This window comes from Myotis davidii, unplaced genomic scaffold, assembly GCF_000327345.1.
Source record: "Myotis davidii unplaced genomic scaffold, ASM32734v1 scaffold205, whole genome shotgun sequence".
In the NCBI taxonomy this organism is placed as follows: Eukaryota; Metazoa; Chordata; class Mammalia; order Chiroptera; family Vespertilionidae; genus Myotis; species Myotis davidii.
In genome coordinates this window covers 2814641-2836114 of record NW_006297573.1, presented here as the reverse complement: position 1 = coordinate 2836114, position 21474 = coordinate 2814641, and the positions used below count along the sequence as shown (strand labels likewise).

At 35.9% G+C, this 21474-nt stretch overlaps 1 protein-coding gene across 1 annotated transcript in view; it reads right to left on the bottom strand.

Moving 5' to 3' along the window:
- RAVER2 (ribonucleoprotein, PTB-binding 2) overlaps positions 1 to 21474 on the bottom strand; it is a 77885-nt gene that overhangs the window by 5872 nt on the left and 50539 nt on the right. Inside the window, exons 10-11 of the mRNA XM_006773237.2 lie at positions 17071 to 17182; positions 15387 to 15523 (exon numbers count right to left, since the gene is read on the bottom strand). Of these exons, the coding sequence (XP_006773300.1) occupies positions 15387 to 15523; positions 17071 to 17182 (249 nt within the window). The remainder of the gene's footprint in view (positions 1 to 15386; positions 15524 to 17070; positions 17183 to 21474) is intronic.

Genomic DNA, 21474 nt, shown 5'->3' with positions numbered 1-21474 from the left:
TCTTTTTTGTTGTATGCTGGGCCAGCTTTAGCTCTGAGGCTTGGCTCCAGCTCTAGGCCTCAGCTGCTGAAAGCAGGTATCGGGTTTGTTTGGGTTCTCTAATCGAAACACTGTTTCAGCAACAGCTCTGAGATTCCAGCTGGCTGAAAGCAGGTTTCTGGGGTTTTGTTTAGCTTCTATATTTGTAACAATGTTTCAAACTGCAAGCTCAGAGGCCGGCAAGGCAGGCGGGAAACATTGGAGTCCTCCGTCACTGAAGCAAGCAAGCCTCATGTTTGCTTCAAGCTGCCTGGCTGCCGGCCACCATCTTGGCTGGCAGTTAATTTGCATATCACCCTGATTAGCCAATGGAAAGGGTAGCGGAGGTACGGCTAATTACCATGTTTCTCTTTTATTAGGATATATATATCAAAACCAATACAATACCTCAGAGGTGAGAAATCTACACACTGAAAACAATAACATTGATGAAAGAAATTAGAGGACACAATAAATGACAAAATATTCTGTGCTCAGCCCTGGCCGGTGTGGCTCGGTTGGAGCATTGTCACATTAGGTGGCAGGCTTGATTCCCAGTCAGGGCACATATCCACATAGTGGGTTCAATCCCTGGTCAGGTGTGTGCAGGAGGCAACTGATTGATGTTTCCCTCTTTCTCTCCCTTCCTCTCTCTCAAATCAATTTAAAAATATTTAGTGTTCATTAATTGGAAGAATTAATATTAACATATCCAAACTACCCATAGCAATCCCTATGAAATTTAATTGGTATTTTTTACAGCAGTGGAATAAACAGTCCTAAAATATGGAACCCCAAAAGACTCCAATCTTGAAAAAAACCATAGCTGGAGACATCACTCTTTCTGATTTAAGACTATTACAAGGCAATAGTAATCAAAATAGTATGGTATTTGCATAAAAACAGACACAAAAATCAATGGAATAGAGAGACCAGAAATACCATTGCATCTATACTCAATTTATGACAGAGGAGCCAAGAATATACAATAAGGACAGTTTCTTCAATAAATGGTGGAAAACTGGATAACCACATGCAAAAGAATAAAACTGGATCACTATCTTACAACATACACAAAAATTAACTCAATGAATTAAGTACCTAAATGTAAGATCTTAAACCATAAAACTACTAAAAGAAAACTAGGAGTAAGCTCCCCTTGACATTGGTCTTGGCCATGATTTTTTTGGATTTGACACCAAAGCATAGGCAACAAAAGCAAAAATACTGGTGAGATAAAATAAAATCAAATAGCTTCTGCACAGCAAAGGCAGCCCATCAACAAAATGAAAAGTCCACTTACAGGCTGGGAGAAAATATCTGCAAACCACATATAAGGGGATGATACTCAGAAAATACAGGGAACATACATAACTCACACAACTCAATAGCAAAAAACAACCTGATTTTAAAAAGGGGAAAGGTCCTAAATCAGTGATGGCGAACCTATGACATGTGTGTCAGAGGTGACATGCGAACTCATTTTTTTGGTTGATTTTTCTTTGTCAAATGGCATTTAAATATATAAAATAAATATCAAAAATGTAAGTCTTTGTTTTACTATGGTTGCAAATATCAAAATATTTCTATATGTGACACGGCACCAGAGTTAAGTTAGGGTTTTTCAAAATGCTGATACGCTGAGCTCAAAAGGTTTGCCATCACTGTCCTAAATATACATTTTTTTCCCAAAGATGACATACAAATGGCCAACAGGACTGAGCACATGAAAAGAACTCAGTGTCACTAATCATCAGGGAAATGCAAATCACAATCACCTCACACCTGTTAGGAAGTCTATTATAAAAAAGACAAGAGATAAATGTTGGTGAGTATGGGGTGAAAAAAGAACCCTTGTACACTGTTGGTTAGAATGTAAACTTGTACAACCACTACGGACAACACCATGGAGATTCCTCAAGAAATTAAAAATGGAACTACTATATGACCCAACAATCCCATACTGAGTATACTGTTTTCCTTTGAAAACAAAATCATTATCCTGAAGAGATATCTGTACTCCAATTTTCATATCAGTATTATTTACAGTAGCCAAGGTATGGAAACAAACTAAGTGCCCATTGTCAGATAAATGGATAAAGAAAATATTATATACATACAAACATACAGGAATATTGTTTAATCTTCAAAAAGAAGGAAATTTTGCACTTGAGACAACACAAATGAAATTTGATGGAATTCAGTTAATAAGCCACACAGAGAAAAGACAAATACCATACAGTATCACTTATAAGTAGAATAAAAAGAAAAAGTCAACTTCATAGAAACTGCCAAAGGCTGGGGGGTGAGGGAACTAGGGAGAGGTTGGTAAAAGGGTATAAACTTTTCAGTTATAGGATGAATAAGCTCTGAGGATTTAATGTATAACCTGGTGACCACTGTTGTATAACAGTGTGTTGTATAATTAAAACTTGCTGAGCTCCCCGTTGCCCCCCCAAAAAGTATAGAAGGTGATGACTGTCAACCTCCTTTCATAAGGTTTACATATATCAAATCATTATGTTGCACACTTTCAGTATCTTACAATTTTGTCAAATATACCTCAATAAAGCTGGAAAAATAGAAAAACTTCTTTAAAAACTAGGGAAGACATGACTGAAAGTAAGGAATCTATTTTGGTATAGTCTACTGTTGTGACAGTTGAATAAAATCCTCCTTCACATAAAGGTTTGTAGGAATGTCTCACAAAAGAAAACCCAGATTAACAAAGAATTTGGCTTTGATTCCTGGCTCAATTCTTTCCCTGGTAATAAAGTGTGTAAATATATCTGAGGTTTGCTCTGAAATAATGACGAAAGGAGCAGGTGGGAGTACAGGGGAAAGGATCCTGTCCAGGATGTGGTAACTGTTGAGACTGAGTTGATGGGTACAAGAGACTCCTTGTGGGTCTAGTCCAAGATGGTGATGTAGGAAGATCTTGAACTCGCCTACAGCTACAGGTGGAGGCATTGCCTCTGAAAGAAACCCAAGAACTAGGTAAGACACTCCTACACATTAGGCAAATGAGAAAAACACCTATATCAGAAAGTGTAGAGAAACTGAGACACCATCTCGCCATAAACCCCACCTTCAGTGTGACAACCATAACTAGGAGGGAACTCACAACCCTGAGCTTCTCCCTGAGGAGCAAAGGGTCTGAACCCCACATATGCACCTGAGAGATGAGCTCTCAAAACATCTAGCTTGGAAAGTCATGGGGCATGCATCCACAGGAAAGCCTGAGGGCTAGGCATCTACTTTAACAGGCATCTACAGAACTGCTGAGATAATCTCCGAAATGGAGGCGGCCAGCACCATCTTCTGCTCTCCATCTGCGTCCCTGCAGGTTGTCAGTGTCTCTGGGAAAGGAGCTTGTGTGCATGTCTGGGATTTGCAGCGGCCACCCAAAGGATACGTCTTGGTCGCCTGGCTCTGGTGGCTAGCAGAGCTTGTGTTCATGGGTTCAACAGGATGGTGGCAAATAAACAGTTTGCCACCTCAGGGCTCAGTGCAGAGGGGGCAGACAGACATGCCCATCTCCCAGTCTTCCCCTGAAATAGGTATATTCTAATCCTCAAAGTTACTGCTTGAGTGTCTGAATGTAGGTGCTGAATGAGACTTTCCCCGTTGGGAAACTGATAGGTTTTCACACAACTTCAACTACTGGGAGCCATGAAGAGTGAAGTAGGCTACTTGGATAATCACAAAGTTTTGAAGACAAGAAAGAGCCAGGGCAGGGTTGAATGATAAGGTTCTTTTCTGACACTAGGCCACTTCAAGATTGGGAGAGGTGACTGTTTTATGTAATGCATAGAAACTAACACAGAGAATCAAGGAAAATAGAGGAATCAATTCCAATGAAAGAACAACAAAAAAAGACCTTAATAAAATAGAGATAAGTGAATTACCTGAAAAGGGTTCAAAATAACAGTCATAAAGATGTTCACCAAACTCAAAAGAAAAATGGGTGAACAATGTGAAAATTTCAACAAAGAGAAAATATAAGAAAGTACTGAACAGAAATCACAGAGCTGAGAAATTCAATAGCAAGGTTCAACACAGACCACATGAGCAGAAGAAAGGAACAGTGAACCTGAAAAGGGCAGTGGAACTCATCCAATCAGAATAGCAAAATGCACAAAGGTGAAGAAAGCTTAAGTGGGTTATGGAACAACATCAGGCAGATCAACAGCTGCATTATAGGGGCTCCAGAAGGAGAAGAAAGGGGAAAGAGGAAGAAAACTTAATTTGAGGAAATACTGATTGAAAATGTTTCTAACCTGGGGAAGAAAACAGATATCCAGATCTAGGAATCACAGAGATTTCAAGACAAAATAAACACAGAGACCCACGCCAAGATGTTATAATTCAAGTGCAAACGTTAAAGACAAGGACAGCATCTTACAAGCACCAAGAGAAAAATAACTAAGTACAAGACAACCCCCATTAGACTGTCAACAGATTTTCAGCAGAAACGTGTGGAAATAGTGAACAATAATAGCAGGGAACTTTAACACCTGTATTTCATTTCTGGATTGATCATCCAGAAGGAAAATAAAAAAGGAAATTGGCCTTAAACTGCCCATTGAAATGGATGGTCCTGACAGACGTATACAGAACGTTCCACCCCAAAGCAACCTAATACATGTTCTTCTCAAGTGCACACAGAACATGCCCCAGGATAGATCATATGTTAGGCCACAAAACAGGTCTCAATACATTTAGGAAGACTGAAATCATACCAAGCATATTTTCTGACCACAATGGTAGGAAAATAGAAAACAATTACAAAAAGAAAACTGAAAATTTTAAAATGTGAAAAGAAACAACATGCTCCTGAACAACCAATGAGTCAAAAAATTAAAGGAATATTTTAAAAATACCTTTTGGCAAATGAAAATGGAAATACAATATACCAACACTTCTGACACAAAAGCAGTTCTCACAGGTAAGTTCTGCCCCACCGGGTGGCTCAGTGGGTGTAAGAGAGCATCATCCCAGGCACCAAAAGGGTGTGGGTTTGATTTCCAGTCAAGGGCACGCACGTACCTAGGTTGTGGGTTCAGTCTCCAGTCAGGGCCCGGATGGGAGGCAACCGGTAGATGTTTCTTTCTCACATGGATGTTTCTCTTTCCTCTCTTTTTCTCTCCCTTCCTCTCTCTCTAAAATCAATTTTTTTTAAAAAAAGCATATCTTTAAGTGAGGATTTAAAAGTTCACAGTAATAAATGCTTACATTAAGAAAAAAGGAATATCTCACATAAACACTCTATCTAACTTTACACTTCAGTGAATAAAGCAAAAGAAGAACAAAGTCCAAAGTAGAAGGAAAAAAATAAAGACCAGAGCAGAAATAGAGACTAAAAAGATAACAGAAAAGATTAATGAAACTAAGCTGGTTTTTAAAAAAATAAAATAGACAAACTTTTAGTTAGACTGATCACAAAAAAAGACAGAGGACTCAAATAAAATCAGAACCGAAACAGATGTTACAAGTGATATAAAAGAAATACAAAGGATCATAACAGACCACTATGAGCACTCATAGGCCAACAAAAGGACAACCTAGAAGAAATGGATAAATTCCTAGAAACACACAACCTTCTGAGACTGAATCATGAGCTACAAAGTATGAGCAGACTGATTACTAGTAATGAGATTAAGTCAGTAATCAAAACCTCCCAACAAACAAAAGTCCAGGACCAGATGACTTCACTGGCAAATGCTACCAAATATTTAGAGAAGAATTGGTACCAATCCTTCTAAAAGTCTTCCAAAAAATAAACAAGGCAAAACCAAACAAGGACATTACAAGAAAAGAATGTCACAGGCAAATATCCTTGATGAACACAGATGCAAAATCCTCAACAAAATAATTAGGAAACTGAATTCAACAAAACATTAAAAGGATCATACACCATGATCACATAGGATTTACTCCAGGAATAGTACAAGAATGGTTCAACATTTACAAATCAATCAATGTGATACACCGCATTGACAAAACCATGATCATCTTAATAGGTGCAGAAAAAGCATTTGAAAAAATTCACCATCCTTTCATGATTAACAACCCTCAACAAAGAGGGTATAAAGGGAATGTACCTCAACACGATACAGGCCACATGCGGCCAGCCCACAAATAACATCAGACTCAACAGTGAAAAGCTAACAGCTTTTCTTCCAAGATTAGGAACAAGTCAAGGATGCACACTTTTGACACTTTCATTCAACATAGGTTTGGAAGCCCTTGCTAGAGCAATTAAGCTAATAAATAAATAAATGTACCCAAATTGGAGAGCAAGAGGTAAAATTGTCACTATTTGTAGATAACATGGTATTATACAAAGAAAATCCTAAAGACTCCTCCAAAAAACTGTTAGGACTAATAAATGATTTCAGTAAAGTTACAAGATACTAAATGGGTATATGAAAATCAGTTGCTTTTCTATACACTAATAATGACTATCAGAAAGAAAAACTAAGAAAATTCCAGTTATGATACCATCAAGAATAAAAAACAAGTATAAATTTAACTAAGGAGATGAAAGATCTGTACAATGAAAAGTGTAAGACACTGATGAAATAAAAACTGAAGACAACACAAATAAATGAAAAGATAGTCTGTACTCATGGAGTGGAAAAATTAGTATTAAAATGTCCATGTTATCCAAAGTATTCTGCAGATTCAATTCAATCCCTATCAAAATTCTACAGGCATTATTCACAGTACTAGAACAAATAATCCTAAAATTTGTGTGGAACTACAGAACACTCCAAGTAGCCAAAGCAATCTTGAAAAACAACAACTTTGGAGGCATCCCGCATCCTGATTTCAAACTGTCTGACAAAGCTACAGTAATCAAAACAGTATGGCATAAAAAAAATACAGACACATGGAACAGAATAAAATGGCCAGAAATAAATCCACACATAAATGGTTAATTAATTTATGGTAAAGGAGCCAAGAATGTACAATGGGGAAGGACAGTCTCCTCAATAAATGGTGCTGGGGAAACTTAACAGCCATATGCAAAAGAATGAAACTGACCCTCAGCTGACATCATACATCACCTCAAAATGATTTAAATACTCGAGCATGAGAATTGAAAACACCTGTGTGTGTGTGTGTGTGTGTGTAACAAAATTTTTATTATTAATATTACAAAATGAAGCATGTTGGTTTAAAAACATTTTAACATTGGGAAAATTATGTTTAAATAAAATTTTAGAAATGAACTGTGCCTAATAATGCAGAAAAGACAAAAGCTGAACTTGGAACTATAAGAAAGGGATATTAAGGGTTCGGTTGAGATTCTAGAAAAACTGGTAGAGTTCTTTTTAGGTTCGCCATCAAATATGACTCCACTAAAGAGACAAAACTTAGAAAAGGTAAAATGGGGCTAAAGATCACGCCTCATAGAAATGTGCACTTGAAACCTATATGATCCTGTTAAACAATTTCACCCCAATAAATTTAATTAAAAAAATAAACTTAGGCCCTACCCAGTTTGGCTCAGTGTGTCAGCCCGCAGACTAAAGGGTTCCAGGTTTGATTCCGGGTCAAGGACATATACCTCAGTTACAGGCTCCATCCCCGGCCCTGGTTGGGTGCGGGAGGCAACCAATTGATGCGTCTTTCACATAGATGTTTCCTGTCTCTCCCCCTTCCTTCTCTCTCTAAAAAAAAAAATCAATGGAAAAATATCCTTGAGTGAGGATTAACAAAAATAGATAAATAAATTCGGTAGTGAGCACAGTATTGTTCTATAAATAAAGTAATAAGGGTAAGTTAAAATAAATTTCAAAAGTTTGCTTTTCTTAACTACAATTTTTAGCAAAACTCATTTTTTAAAAGTGCTTTCCAAGTTGTTATCTAGGATTGATATAAAAATAATCTGTGGTTTCACAATTATTGTTTAAAGTGGGTTTAGGTTTTTAAAAATACTGTATATAGTTAGTGTTTGCCACAAGATGGAGATCTATCACAGTCCACACAAAAATCTTTTTGGCAAGGCTCACTGCATTATTTTCCCACTAGGTGGCAGCATTAGGCAATAAAGGACAGGACCAAGCATCCTATACACCTTTCCTTTTTTTGTTTCCTCTTTCCTCATCACACCATCTTTTCACACATTCTGTAGCTGATTCGCTGAAAAAGGCAGCCAGCTTCCTGGCAGGAGAGATGCCTTGTTGACCAAAAGGAACAAAAGATTACAATACCCAGGTAAGTAGTATTCTCCTAATGTACAGCATAGCAAAGAGCAACCCAGTATGACCAGTGTTCAATGAAAAACAAAAACAAAACAACAAACCGCCCTAACGGGTTTGGCGCAGTGGACAGAGTGTCAGCCTGCGGACCAAAGGTTTGATTCCGGCCAAGGGCACGTACAGCGGTTGCAGTTGGGGCGCGTACAGGGGGCAACCAATGGATGTGCTTTTCTCACAATGATGTTTCTCTCTGTCTTTCCCACTCTCTTCCACTCTCTCTAAAAAAAAAAAAAAAAAAATCAATGAAAAAATATCCTTGGGTGGGAATTAACAAACAAAACAAAACAAAAAACCCACAGTGTGAACAGTCATATGAAACAGCTGAGGTAATTCTTATGTTATTCTTTACACCAGCAATTTTCAAACAGTGTGCTACAAGCATTTTAAAAACATGCAACCTGACTATGTAGTAAAGGGTCACGGCATTAGGAAGGTTGAGAACCACTGCCTTAAATTGTCAAATAAAAAAAAAAAATTACAACAAACACAATAGCCATATGGTGTGAATGAATCAAAATTAACCTATGGTTTGTTTTTTTGGGGAGGTGGCGCAAAATATACATTTTTTTGGTGTGCCACAGAATTTTAGTATTTAGTTTATGTGTGCCATGACATGGAAAAGGTTGAAAATCACTGCTTACATTATTAAAACTAATGATCAAGTCAAAATGAAAAGTTGCTTAAAAGAAATTGACTTATTTTACCTATTTCCTAAAAGAAGGGGGAGGAATGTTTGTGACATTATAATTAGATATTAGATTTAGGTGTTTAAAAATATCCAGTGAATTTGCTCCCTTTAGGTGAGCTTCTTCCAACCATCTGACATAGATGTACCTATTTATCTCCATCTCAAACCTGACATGTCAAACTCCACTGGCACATTCAAACTAATAGGATTATATAGGCGGCTATAATGCTATTATCACTGCTAGAGCAAGTACAAATTTTAAACTTTTTAAAAAATAATCTATTTCTGATTTTTTTCAATAACCGTTCAAATATTTAAGAAATGCAGTTTTTGAGAAAATAACTGAAGCTCAATGGCAATTATCGCTAATTATAATCAACTAGAGAAATGGGAGGGGTAGCCATTTTAGTTTTTAATGATAACTAGATCTGGAATAAATGGTTTCACTTGTTTGCTTATCAATAGATACTTTTAGGACCTCTTGTTTTTTAAAATTAGAGTCCAATATTTGTTGATATTGACAAAGTTGTGCAACCATCACCACAACCTAATTCCAGGTATTTTTAAACACCTAAATCTAGTATCTAATGTGTCATCATTCCAAAGAGACACCCTGTACCTGTTAGTAGTCACTCAACTCCCAATTCCTCTGACCCCTAGTCACCACCATCTCTTTACTCTCTCTGTAGATTTGTGTGTTCCTGACATTTCATATACCAGTACATGGAATCACACAATATGTGAACTTTCATAATTTGGCTTACTTCACTTAGCATCATGCTTTCAAGGCTCAACCATGTTGTGACAAGGATCAGAACACCAATTCCTTTTATGGCTGGATAATATTCCATTTATGGATATACCACATTTGTTTACTCATCAATTGATGCACACTTGATTTGTTTCCCTTTTGGCTATTATGAATAATGCTGCTATGAAAATTCATGTACAATTTTGTGCGTGGACATATATTTCAGTTCTCTTGGGAATATACCTAGCTAATATGGTAACGCTGCACTGAATACCTTCAGTAATTGCTAAACTGTTTTCCAAAGCAGCACAGCATTTTACATTTCCCCCAGCAAAGCATGAGGGTAACAATTTCTCCACATCCTCACCAACACGTTATTGTTCATTTTTCTTGTCTTTATCTATTCTTCAGACTGTATAATTTCAATTGACCTCTCTTCCAAACATATTGATTCCTTTTTTTGCCTGTTCAAATCTGCTGCTGTGCCCTAGAAAACTTTTCATTTCAGCTATTTTACGTTTCAAATCCAGAATTTCTATTTGATCCTTTTTAAATAATTTGTCTCATTGAAATTTTCTATTTTTTGAGACATTGTTCTCATACTTTCATTTAGTTCCTTAGATATGGTTTCCTTTCATTCTTTAAATATACTTAGAATAGGTGATTTAAGTCTTTGTCTAGTAATTACAATGTGTAGGCTTCCTTAGGACGAGTTTCTCTCAATTGCTTTTTCCAGTGTATGAGCCATACATTTTTACTTGTTTGCATGTCTCAGGTTTTCTTGTTGAAACTGGCCACTTAAAATAATATAATGTGGCAACTCTGGAAATCAGATTGCACTCCCTCTTCAAAAATTTGTTATTGCTCTTTGTTGTTTTAGTGACTTTTCAAAACTATTATATAAAGTCTGTTTTCTTTGTCGTGTGTGGTCACTGAAGACTGTACTGTTAGCTTAGTGACCAGATGATGATTGGGCAGAGATTCCCTTTAACACCTGGAGCCAATAATGCTCCCAGACTTTGTTGAGGGGCTGTGTGTGTGTGTGTGTGTGTTGGGCCATCCCTTCAACCCAGCCAGAGAACTGACAATTTTGTCTTCATTTTAGGGTCTTTCCTAAGCATGTGCAATCCTACACATGTACATAGCCTTGTAAGAGTCCCAGAGAAATACAATTCATTTTTTCCATATTGCCCTTCTATCTTGTGACTTTGCAAAGTTTATTTATTAGTCTGATTGTTTTGCAGATTCTTAGAATTTAATGTAAAGAATCATGTCATATGCAAGGAGACATTTTCACTTTTACTTTCCTATTTCATACTTTTAAAAACTTTTTTGCACTAAAACCTTAGGTAAAAGGTTGAATAGAAGTGGTAAAAATGTACAATTGTACCTTGTTCTGACAGTCTCTTTGTTTTAATTGGACATACAGTCCATTTTCATTTAACTATTATCATCATTCAATTGAGATTTACCACTTAGCTATTTGTTTTCTATTCGTCCTATTTTTCTCTCCTTTCCTGGTATTTTTGACTTAATCAAAGGTTCTTAAAATTCCATGATAATAAAATGATTGACATTTTAGCTATCCTTCTTTGTAATTTTTAACGACTGCTTTCTGGATTACAATAAGTACTCCATAATTTATCACAGCCTACTTAGAGTTAATATTGTTCTAATGTAATAACCCCCACAAACATAATTTCACTCACCTCATTTTGTCTTCTGTACTGTTGTTAAATATATTAAATCTACAAACATTACAAACCCACAATATTCTGTCATGATGCTGTTTTAAAATAAATTTTAAAAGAGAAAATATATTATCTTTTTATTTTACCCACATTAACCAGTTGTTTTAACACGTGGTTCTCAGTTGGGGGAGGTGGGATCGAATGGGTAGAAGACAAGAATGCTGCTAAACATCCAACAATGTACAAGACAGCCCTGCACAACAGAAGTACCCAGCCCAGAATGTCACTAGTGCCAAGGTTGAGAAAGTCTAGCTCAAGAAAATGTGTGTTACTATTCTGTGGTTGCTTTCATAATAATCTCATTATAACTTTGGTTTTCAGCGTATTAACTAATGTGCCTAGATTTTTTAAAATGTTGCTTTTCTTTATCCTGTTTTGGAGAGGAGGTCTCTGAACTTCTCAGATCTGTAAGTCTTTTTTAAACCAAATTTGGGGAGTTTTGGTTTTTTTTTACCATTATTTCTTCAAATATTTCATGCCCCATTTATCTTTCTCCTCTCCTCCTGAGACTCCAATTATACTTATGTTAGACTGCTTGACATTGTCCCTCTGATTCCTGAGGGTCTGTTCATTGGTTTTCAACCTCTTTCTCTCTGTTCTTCAGACCAAATTATTGCTCTTGATTTGTCTAAGTTAATTGAACCATTTTCCCTTCCTTTCTCTAATCTTCCTCTAAGGCCAAACAGTGTATTTTTTTTCCACGTCCCATATGTTTCAATTCTAGAGAGTCTATACTTCTTTTTTAGAATGTATTTTTCCTGAAATTCCCTACCTGTTCATTTGGCCTTATTTTTTTAAAGTTCCTGAACATACTTATAGTAGTTGTTTTAGATAAGACTGTCTACTAAGACCAACATCTGTGTCTCCTTGGAGTCCTTTCTTCTTAATGGCAGGTCACATTCTGTTTTTTCAGTTATCTAGTAATTCTTGTTTACTGGACACTGTAGATGATATATCATAGAGACTGTGGATTGTATAATCTTCCTCTGAAGACTGTTGGTTTTTGTTGTAAGGAGTTAACTTTTCTGAACTCAAACACCATATTGTCCCCTCTGTGCTGGGGAGGAGGTGTATCTCTTCACAGGTCTTCCTTTCCATCTGTGCTTTCCACCAGGTCCCCTGGAGTCTCCCTCACACAAACATAGTCAAGTCAGTCAAGTGCACTTGGGCTGAGTTCACAGAGATTTTGAGGCTTCTTCTTATGAAACCCCTTTTCCCGAAATTACTCCCTTACTTCTCAGCCTTGCAAACAGTCCTGAACTCTGGCCTCTGATCCCACCAGCTGGCAAGACTGTACCTTTCTGCATAAATGGGGGGAGGGGAGAGGGGAGATGGGGGGGTCAAAAAGCCACAGAAACACACGTCTCATCCAGTACAGGTTCCCTCTTTCAAGGACTAACTCCCCTTCCATTTCTGCCTGCTGTCGGTCACTCTCCAGAGCCTACCAAGAGCTGTTTTTCTTTCATATTGAATATAATTTAGTCACAATTATCTGCAGGAGGAATAATCTGACACAAACAACCTCACCAATACTGGATGCCAACTAGAATTTTTAAGGGTGATAGTTTTATTGGAAATAGGCATTATTATATCTATCTATATCTTGACATAGCCTTTTCTCCTAATCTTTACACACAGCAGCCAGTGCAGACCGACCGACCGACCAACCAACCAACCAACCAACCAGTCTCTATAAAACACCACCCCATGCCTGGAGAAACTTCTCCCTGGTATAATGAACATAATGTGGGCTTTGGAATCAGAGAAGTCATTTCCTAACTGCATGAACTTGGAAAGATTATTTATCCCTTTATGTTTTCCACTTGTATTATGCGGGCGGTCATTTTAAGCTCACAAATGGTTAAGTGTACTTAATGCTTTTATTGCAGAGCATGTAGCAAGTGTTCAAAACAAAGCAAAAATGTTGGTTTCCTTCCCTTAGACCTCCTCCTCCATTTCAGCACTGGAAATAGAAGGATTCATAAAACATGACCACCTTTTACTAGTTACTTTATTCCATGAGTAACATTTAATTAAGTTTACTTTATGAGGAGGAAAGAACATGAGAAAGAACAAATCTCACTTTATGAACAAGCCTGAGGAAACAGCAGGGACTGCCCCGGGAACGCGGAATCCAGGGAGGCCCACCCTCACAGGATCTCTGGGTAAGCAAGGGAGAGGCAGGAAGAGGGCTGGCGATGCAAGAGGCATCTTTATCACAGAAGTGCTCCACATGTAAATGGCAAAGTGGCTTTCTGCGGATTTAAGTGTTCAAAACCACAATAATCTAATAAAACTGCTAGTGAGAAAAGCAAGGCTAATTCCAAAAGTGAAATAAAAGGAAAGGTAAGTAGAAAAAAATAACTTTTAAAACTTAAATCATACATTTAACTACATCTTAATTATTGTGCTTCTTCCTGTTTATAAAAATAAATTTTGTTCCTTATAAAGAAACAAACAAAAAAATTGCACAGGGACTATATTTTATAAATTTTTAAAATTAACAATTGATTATAAAATGTTTTGTGTGTTTACATATTGCTTTATGTAATTTTTAATACTTGCATTGTATTTCATGGTATAAATATGTCATAATTTGTATACTCAGTCCTATAAATTGTTGGAAATTTAGGTTGTTTCTAATTTTCACAGCTATAAACTAGTCATGAAAGATTTTATACATTCCTGATTATTTCCTTGGCTTTTGTCACCTAGAAATATAACCAGCATACAACCAATGTCCTTACATATGTCATTATTTAAAATGTTAACTAGTAAGGGAACAAAGATGAAGTTTTATGAAACACGTAAGAGAATGCCTTCTAGGTTGTGTCCCTTCATGACTGCTGTCCCTTAAATATAAGTAGCTGCCACCTAATTACATCATCATCCAACCTAGATTTCTCCCTTTCCCACAGGTATACAAGAGACCCTTATTATATATTTTGCTAATATCCAGCTGCACCATTTCTACAGTCTATTTGACCTGCGTTTCTAGTACCCTATCATAAAAGCATATCTAGGCATCAATTGTTCTAAATGAATTCCCACTGGTTTCCTTTTCTAAGTTCATTAGAGACAGGGGAGACAAACACAGAGTTGCTCCCAGAAAATCAAAGTGGAAGCACTGCTCCCACAGAGAGGACAGAGGCGGGAAGAAGCTGACTACGCTGGGAAACGAGAAGGAATCAGAATTGTTCATCGTCAGACCCTCATGATTACATATCGTATACTGCTAACATGACATACATTCTCAGTTAAAGCCACTAAGAATAAACTGAAGGGGAAAAAAGCAAAGCAAAACTGACATGAGTAGGTAATGGTATGGTACATTTATAAATATAATACTTTCCATGTTATTGACTGTTTGGTTTAAAAGTTAGCAGGATAGTGCCTGTAGTTACCATGTTTCTACATAAATGAGCAGTGGTGAACAACAGAGGCATTTCCTTGGGGTTCTTAGCCAGGTCTGTACTGGGATTAATCAGAGGTCAGCAGAGTTTTTCTGTAAAGAGCTACACTGTAAATATTTAACCCTGCAGCCATAACTCTCTATTAGAACTACTCAACTCTCTGCTGTAGCACAACAGCACTGCAGACAAGGTTTAAATGAATGAACCTGGCCGTATTCCAATAAAACTTTATTTACCAAACAAATGGTGGGCTGGACTTGTTCTGTAGTTTGCCAACCAATAGTGTAAACAATGCCAGGTAAATAGTGCAAAATGATACTTAGCAATTTCTTGAATATGTCCTAAAATTCCAAATGGTGAGCAAAAAAATAATGTGTAGATCAGTGCAATTTTAATTTCCCTGATAGTATAGGAATCACAATTTCATACTCAGTGAACTCAATATGAGGTTGAACCAATTTTTCTACATATCATCAAAATCTGAGACTCATTTACCTGTGCATAATCACCAAAAGGCTGAGAATATGCAATGCACTTTTCCAATGTGTGTTGTGATTCATTTTCCTGAGAGATTGCCTCCAGAATGTTGCTCGCAATTCCAGTCTTCTGTAGAGTGGTTTTACTTGCCGGGGCTAAAGGCAAAATCAATACATATATTTTAGTTAGGTTGCTTTATTGTTCATTATAAACACAGTACAAACTCATTAATTCAGCATATTTTCAAATAGAACACCAATTTTAGCTTGCCAGAATATAATATCTACATTATCCCCAGGAGAAAAAATATATACAGTATATGATGTTGTCTTAGTCATTTAAAATAACTGAATGAAAGTTTGCCCTATGGGTAAATAATTTTGGTGGAAACATTTAAAAAAATAAAAGTCTAGCCCCAGCTAGTTTGGCTCATTGGATAGAGCGTTGGCCTACAGACTGAAGGGTCCCAGGTTTGACTCCGGTCAAGGGCACATGCCTGGGTTTGCAGGCTCGATCCCCAGTAGGGAGCCTGCAGGAGGCAATCGATCAAGCCGATCAGTGATTGTTTCTCATCAGTGATGTTTCTATTTCTCTCCATCTCTCTTCCTCTCTGAAATCAATAAAAACATATTTTTAAAAATGCATATGTATGTATGTATAATCTCTAAAACAAGGCATACAGAATGTAAACTAACCTTTCTTGTTAATGTAACAGCTGTAACTATCCATTTTTAGACCAGTTAAAAATATAGTAGATGTAGTAAAATTGTATTAAATTTTTTTTCTGGCTTTAAAAAATTAGAAATTAATGTTTAGATTCAAAAGGATACTCCATAAAATAAAGATAATGCACATTAAAAACAAAATTTATCTCTCATCTCTTCTCAACCAACCCTATTCTTTTCCCCAGGGGTGACAGTTTTAAATTTATTTTCCCAGATTTACTTTATCCATTTACACATTCAAATATGTACATGTAAGAATATATAGCTTTAAATAAACAAATGGAATCATTTTATACATACATTTGCTTTTTCCCCTTAATTTGTTTTAGAGATCATTTTCCATTAGTACATGATTATAAAAGGAAAGTTGCATAATATTCCACTTTATGACAAACTATTCATTCCTGTCAACGGACCTTAAGGCACTTTCTAGTTTTTACTGTTTACAACAATGTTCTAGTGAATATCCTAGTATATGTACAGCGTAAGCACAGTTGTGATTTTCCCTTAAGATTGTTAATTGACACGAACTGAAGGCCTGAGGAGACCCTCCAAAAAAGGACATGAGAATTCTACTTCTGTCATTGAGTAGCTCATATGTTTGTGGTGTATTTGGCTAGTACTCCAGATATATTAAATTACTTAGAAGTTTAAACCTCTATTTTAGAAATATGATTCTATCTGTAAAGAATTATTGTGCCAAATAATTCTTCTGCCCAATTATTTTTAATGATTCTATAATTCAATAAATTAATTATATTCTTAATAAAATATTATAAAAGATGCCTTCCTTAAAGTAAAATGCATTTTAAGGGTTAATTTTAATTATTCTTTCATTTTAAAGACCGGGATCATAATTTAGGCTTTAATTAGTCAATAGGCATGATTTGTTTCTATCAAATTAAGAACTGAAGTAAAACTCATTATGGAAAGTATTCAATGAAACTCCAAAATGTTAATACTGAGTTCTCACTTACATGATAAGCACACACTGGGCAGCACACTGGCCAAGTTTAAGTAGGGATTTTTACTCAGCCGGATTTCTTTTGGCGGTTCTCCCAAGAGTGAAGTCTGATTCTTAGAGGCAGCCTATTTATCAAAAACAAAAGAGTAGGAACTTAATTAATAAGAGGTACAAGAAAATAAAAATGAAAAAGAAATACTTATTCTTCAATAAATCTAGTGTGGTAAAAACTTGTAGAAACTAATGTTTCTACCTATGAAGATATTAAGTTATGAAATATTTCTGGATATTGATTAAAATTATCACATTTCACCTATTATTTTTTCAGTAAGTTTTTAAGAAACTATTCTGGAACCATTGAACTTTAGAACTGAAAGACAATTAAAGGCCATCTTATACAACCTTCTCATTTAAACCAGGAGAGAATTCATCTTCACAAGAAAAACAAATTTAATAACTTACTTCCAGAAACAAAGTTATCAACATTTTTTTTACTAAAAAGTACATTTAGTATGTGCTAGAATGAGGCCTGAAACCCTTTCTTTCTTAACAGCTATATTACATTAGCCAGAATAATGCTAATGGACAAAATGGCTTCACTGGAGAATTCTACCAAACATTTAAAGAGAAATGAAACAAACACATAATCATCTTAATTGATGCAGAAAAAGCAGTTGACAAAATTCAATATCCTCAGCAAACTAGAAATAGAAGGAAACTACCATAACAAAAGTCATGGATGAAAAAGCCAATGTTATACTCAATGGTGAAAATCTGAAGATCAAGAATAAGACGAAGATGCCTTCACCACTTCTGTTCAACGCAGTATTGGAAGCTCTAGCCAGAGCAATTAAGCAGGAAAAAGATATAAAAGGCATCCAAATTAGAAACAAAAAAGTAAAATTATCTCTTTTTGCACATGACGTAAAGAAGATTACACCAACACTGTTAGAACTAATAAATGAATTTCAGGATACAAAAATCAACATGCAAAAAACAGTTGTGTTTGTATATACTAACAAAGGACAATACAAAAAGAAAACAATTCCAGTAGAATAAAATACTTAGGAATTAACTGAACCAAGGATAAGTACTTGTACACTGAAAAACTACAAAACATTGTTGAAAAAATTTAAAGACAACAAATAAATGAAAATACATCCCATGTTCATGAATTAGAAACAATACTGTTAAAGTGTCAACACTACCCCAATTGATCTACAGATTCAATAATCCCAATTAATATTCCAACTTTTTTGCAGAAAATGAAAACTCATCCTAAGATTCATATTAAGGGACTCCCCAAAAGTTGCTGGAAGGTGATAAAGAAACAAGAATAGAAGGCCCACACTTTATCATGTCAAAACTTACTATAAAGCTATAGTAATCTTAACAGTGTGGTACTGGCATAAAAACAGGCAAACAGGTGAACGGAATAGAATAGAGATCCCAGAAATAAATCCCCACATATGTTCATGGTTAAATGATTTTTAACGAGTGTCAAGATTATTCAATGGGGAATGGACAGTCTTTTCAACAAAAATACTGACATACTTGGATATCCACATGTAACAGAATGAAGTAGATTCTTATCTAACACCATATACAAAAATTAACTCAAAATGGATCAAAGGCCTAATTGTAAGAGCTAAAACTATAAGTCTCTAAAAGGAAAAGCTTACATGGAAAGCTTCATGTTATTAAATTTGGCAATGATTTCTTGGATATGACACCAATAGCAGAAGCAAAAACAAAAAAAGATTGAGTGACAAAACAAGCCTTAACAGATTTAAGAACACTGAAACAATCTCAGGTGTTGTTCTGACCTCAGGGGTATGAAGCTCGATATCAATAACAGGGAAAAAAGTAGAAAAATCACAAATATGTAGAAATTAAACACCACATTCCTTATGGGTTAAAGAAGAGATAAAAGGGAAATTTTAAAAAATCTCTTGAGACAAATAAAAATGGAAAATAACATACTCAAAAGTTATGGGATGCAGCAAAAGCAGTTCTAAGGTGGAACTGTATTGCGGTAAATGCCTATATGAAGAAAAAAAGCAAACAACCTAACTTTACACCTCAAGGAATTAGAAAAAGAACAAACTAAGCCCCAAATTAACCAAAGTAAGGAAATATTATTTACTAGAGTAGAAATAAGTAAAATAGACAAGAGAAAGGAAGATCAATAGAGCGAAGTATTGTTTTCAAAGGTAAACTAAACGTTTAGCTAGACTAACCAAGAGCAAAAGAGAAATTATAAATGAAAGAGGAGACATTATAGCTGACACCACAGATATACAAAGGATCATAATAGACTATTATCAACAAACATATGCCAACAAATTGGATAAACTACAAGAAATGGATAATTTCTGGAAACATTCTACAAAGATTGAATCATAAAGAAATTTGAACAGACCAATAATGAGTAAGGATTAATCAAAAAATTCCCAACAACCAAAAAGCAAAGAGAGAGGTCACTGTTTCCTGCTCTGTCTTAACTTAGGTTTGCTCCAAGGCTGAGAAACAGCTCACAGAAATTTCTTTCCAATGTCTTGTTTTAGGAATTGTATTTGTGAACAAAAAGAGGCATCTGTAGTAAATGTGGCCAAATTGAGTGACTGAAAGGAACCTCACAGGAGGCTCTGATCATAAATTCCTACCTGTGTAGTCCTGGTGGGTAGGTAGGCCCCAGGCCTATAACTTCTTTAATAAAGGGCTTATCTTTATCTTAAGCAATGCCATCCATTGCTCCTATGCATCTGGGTTAGCCCACCTTTGAGATAAGCATGACCACCCTCAGGAGAGCACCTCCTGGTAACTGTCCTTTCATCCAGTCCGTGCCTGGCTCTCTCCCATCTCCATGACATCTTTCTCACCTTCCCTCCTTAACTTCAAATGCACAAACACAGCTGCAAACTGTTATTCTCCACAGCATTTAATGTCTTTTCTCCAACAGTTGTCATCCACTGGGCTCAAATAAAATCTTATAAAACATTCTGTATGTGTTTGGACATTTCTTACATCAACATATTGTCTGGTCTTTAGTTAAAACATACATGGCACATTCATATTTGCAGATGACATGATACTATATGTAGAAAACCCCAAAGACTCCATCAAAAAACTACTAGACCTAATAAATAAATTCAGCAAGGTAGCAGGATACAAAATTAACAACCAGAAACTTATGGCTTTTTTTATATACCAATAATGACCTCAGAGAAAGAGAAACTAAAAAAACAATCCCATTCACCATTGCACCAAAAAAATTAAGATAACCTAGGAATAAACTTAACTAAGGAGGTAAAAGACTGGTACTTGGAAAACTACAGACCTGTACTCAGAAAACTACAGGACACTGAAAAAAGAGACAGAGGAAGATATAAACAAATGGAAGAACATACTGTGTTCATGGACTGGTAGAATCAACATCATTAAAATGTCCACTATACCCAAAGCAATCTACAGATTTAATGCAATCCCTGTTAAAATACCAACGGCATATTTCACAGACCTAGAAAATAATCTCCAAAATTCATCTGGAATAAAAAAAAAAAAAAAGACCCCAAATAGCCACAGCAATCCTGAGAAAGAAGATCAAAGTTGGAGGGATCACAATACCAGATATCAAGCTGTAGTACAAAGCCACGATTCTCAAAACTACCTGGTACTGGCACAAGAACAGAAATATAGACCAATGGAACAGAAAAGAGAATCCAGAAATCGACCCAAGCCATTATGCTCAATTAATATTTGACAAAAGAGGCAAGAGCATACAATGGAGTCAAGGCAGTCTCTTCAATAAATGGTGCTGGGAAATTTGTTCAGATACATGCAAAAAAATGAAACTAGACCACCAACTTACACCATACACAAAAACTCAAAATGGTTAAAGGACTTAAATGTAAGACGGGAAACCATAGAAATCTTAGAAGACTTCATAGGCAGCCAAATATCAGACATGTGTTGTAGCAATATCTTTACTGACACAGCTCCTAAGGGCAATGAAAACTAAGGAGAAAATAAACAAATGGGACTATATCAAAATAAAAAGCTTCTGCACAGCGAAAGAAACCATCAACAAAACAACAAGAAAGCCCACTGCATGGGAGAACATATTTGCCAATACTATTTCAGCTAAGGGTTTAATCTCCAAAATTTACAGAGAACTCATACAACTTAACAAAAGGAATATAAACGATCCAATAAAAAAATGGGCATAGGACCTAAGTAGATACTTTTCAAAAGAAGACCTATGAAAACATGCTCAACATATGAAAACATGCTCAAAGTCACTAATTATCAGCGAGATGCAAATCAAAACAACAATGTAGTATCAGCTCACATCTGTCAAAATGGCTATCATCAATAAATAAACAAACGAGAAGTGCTGGCAAGGATACAGAGGAAA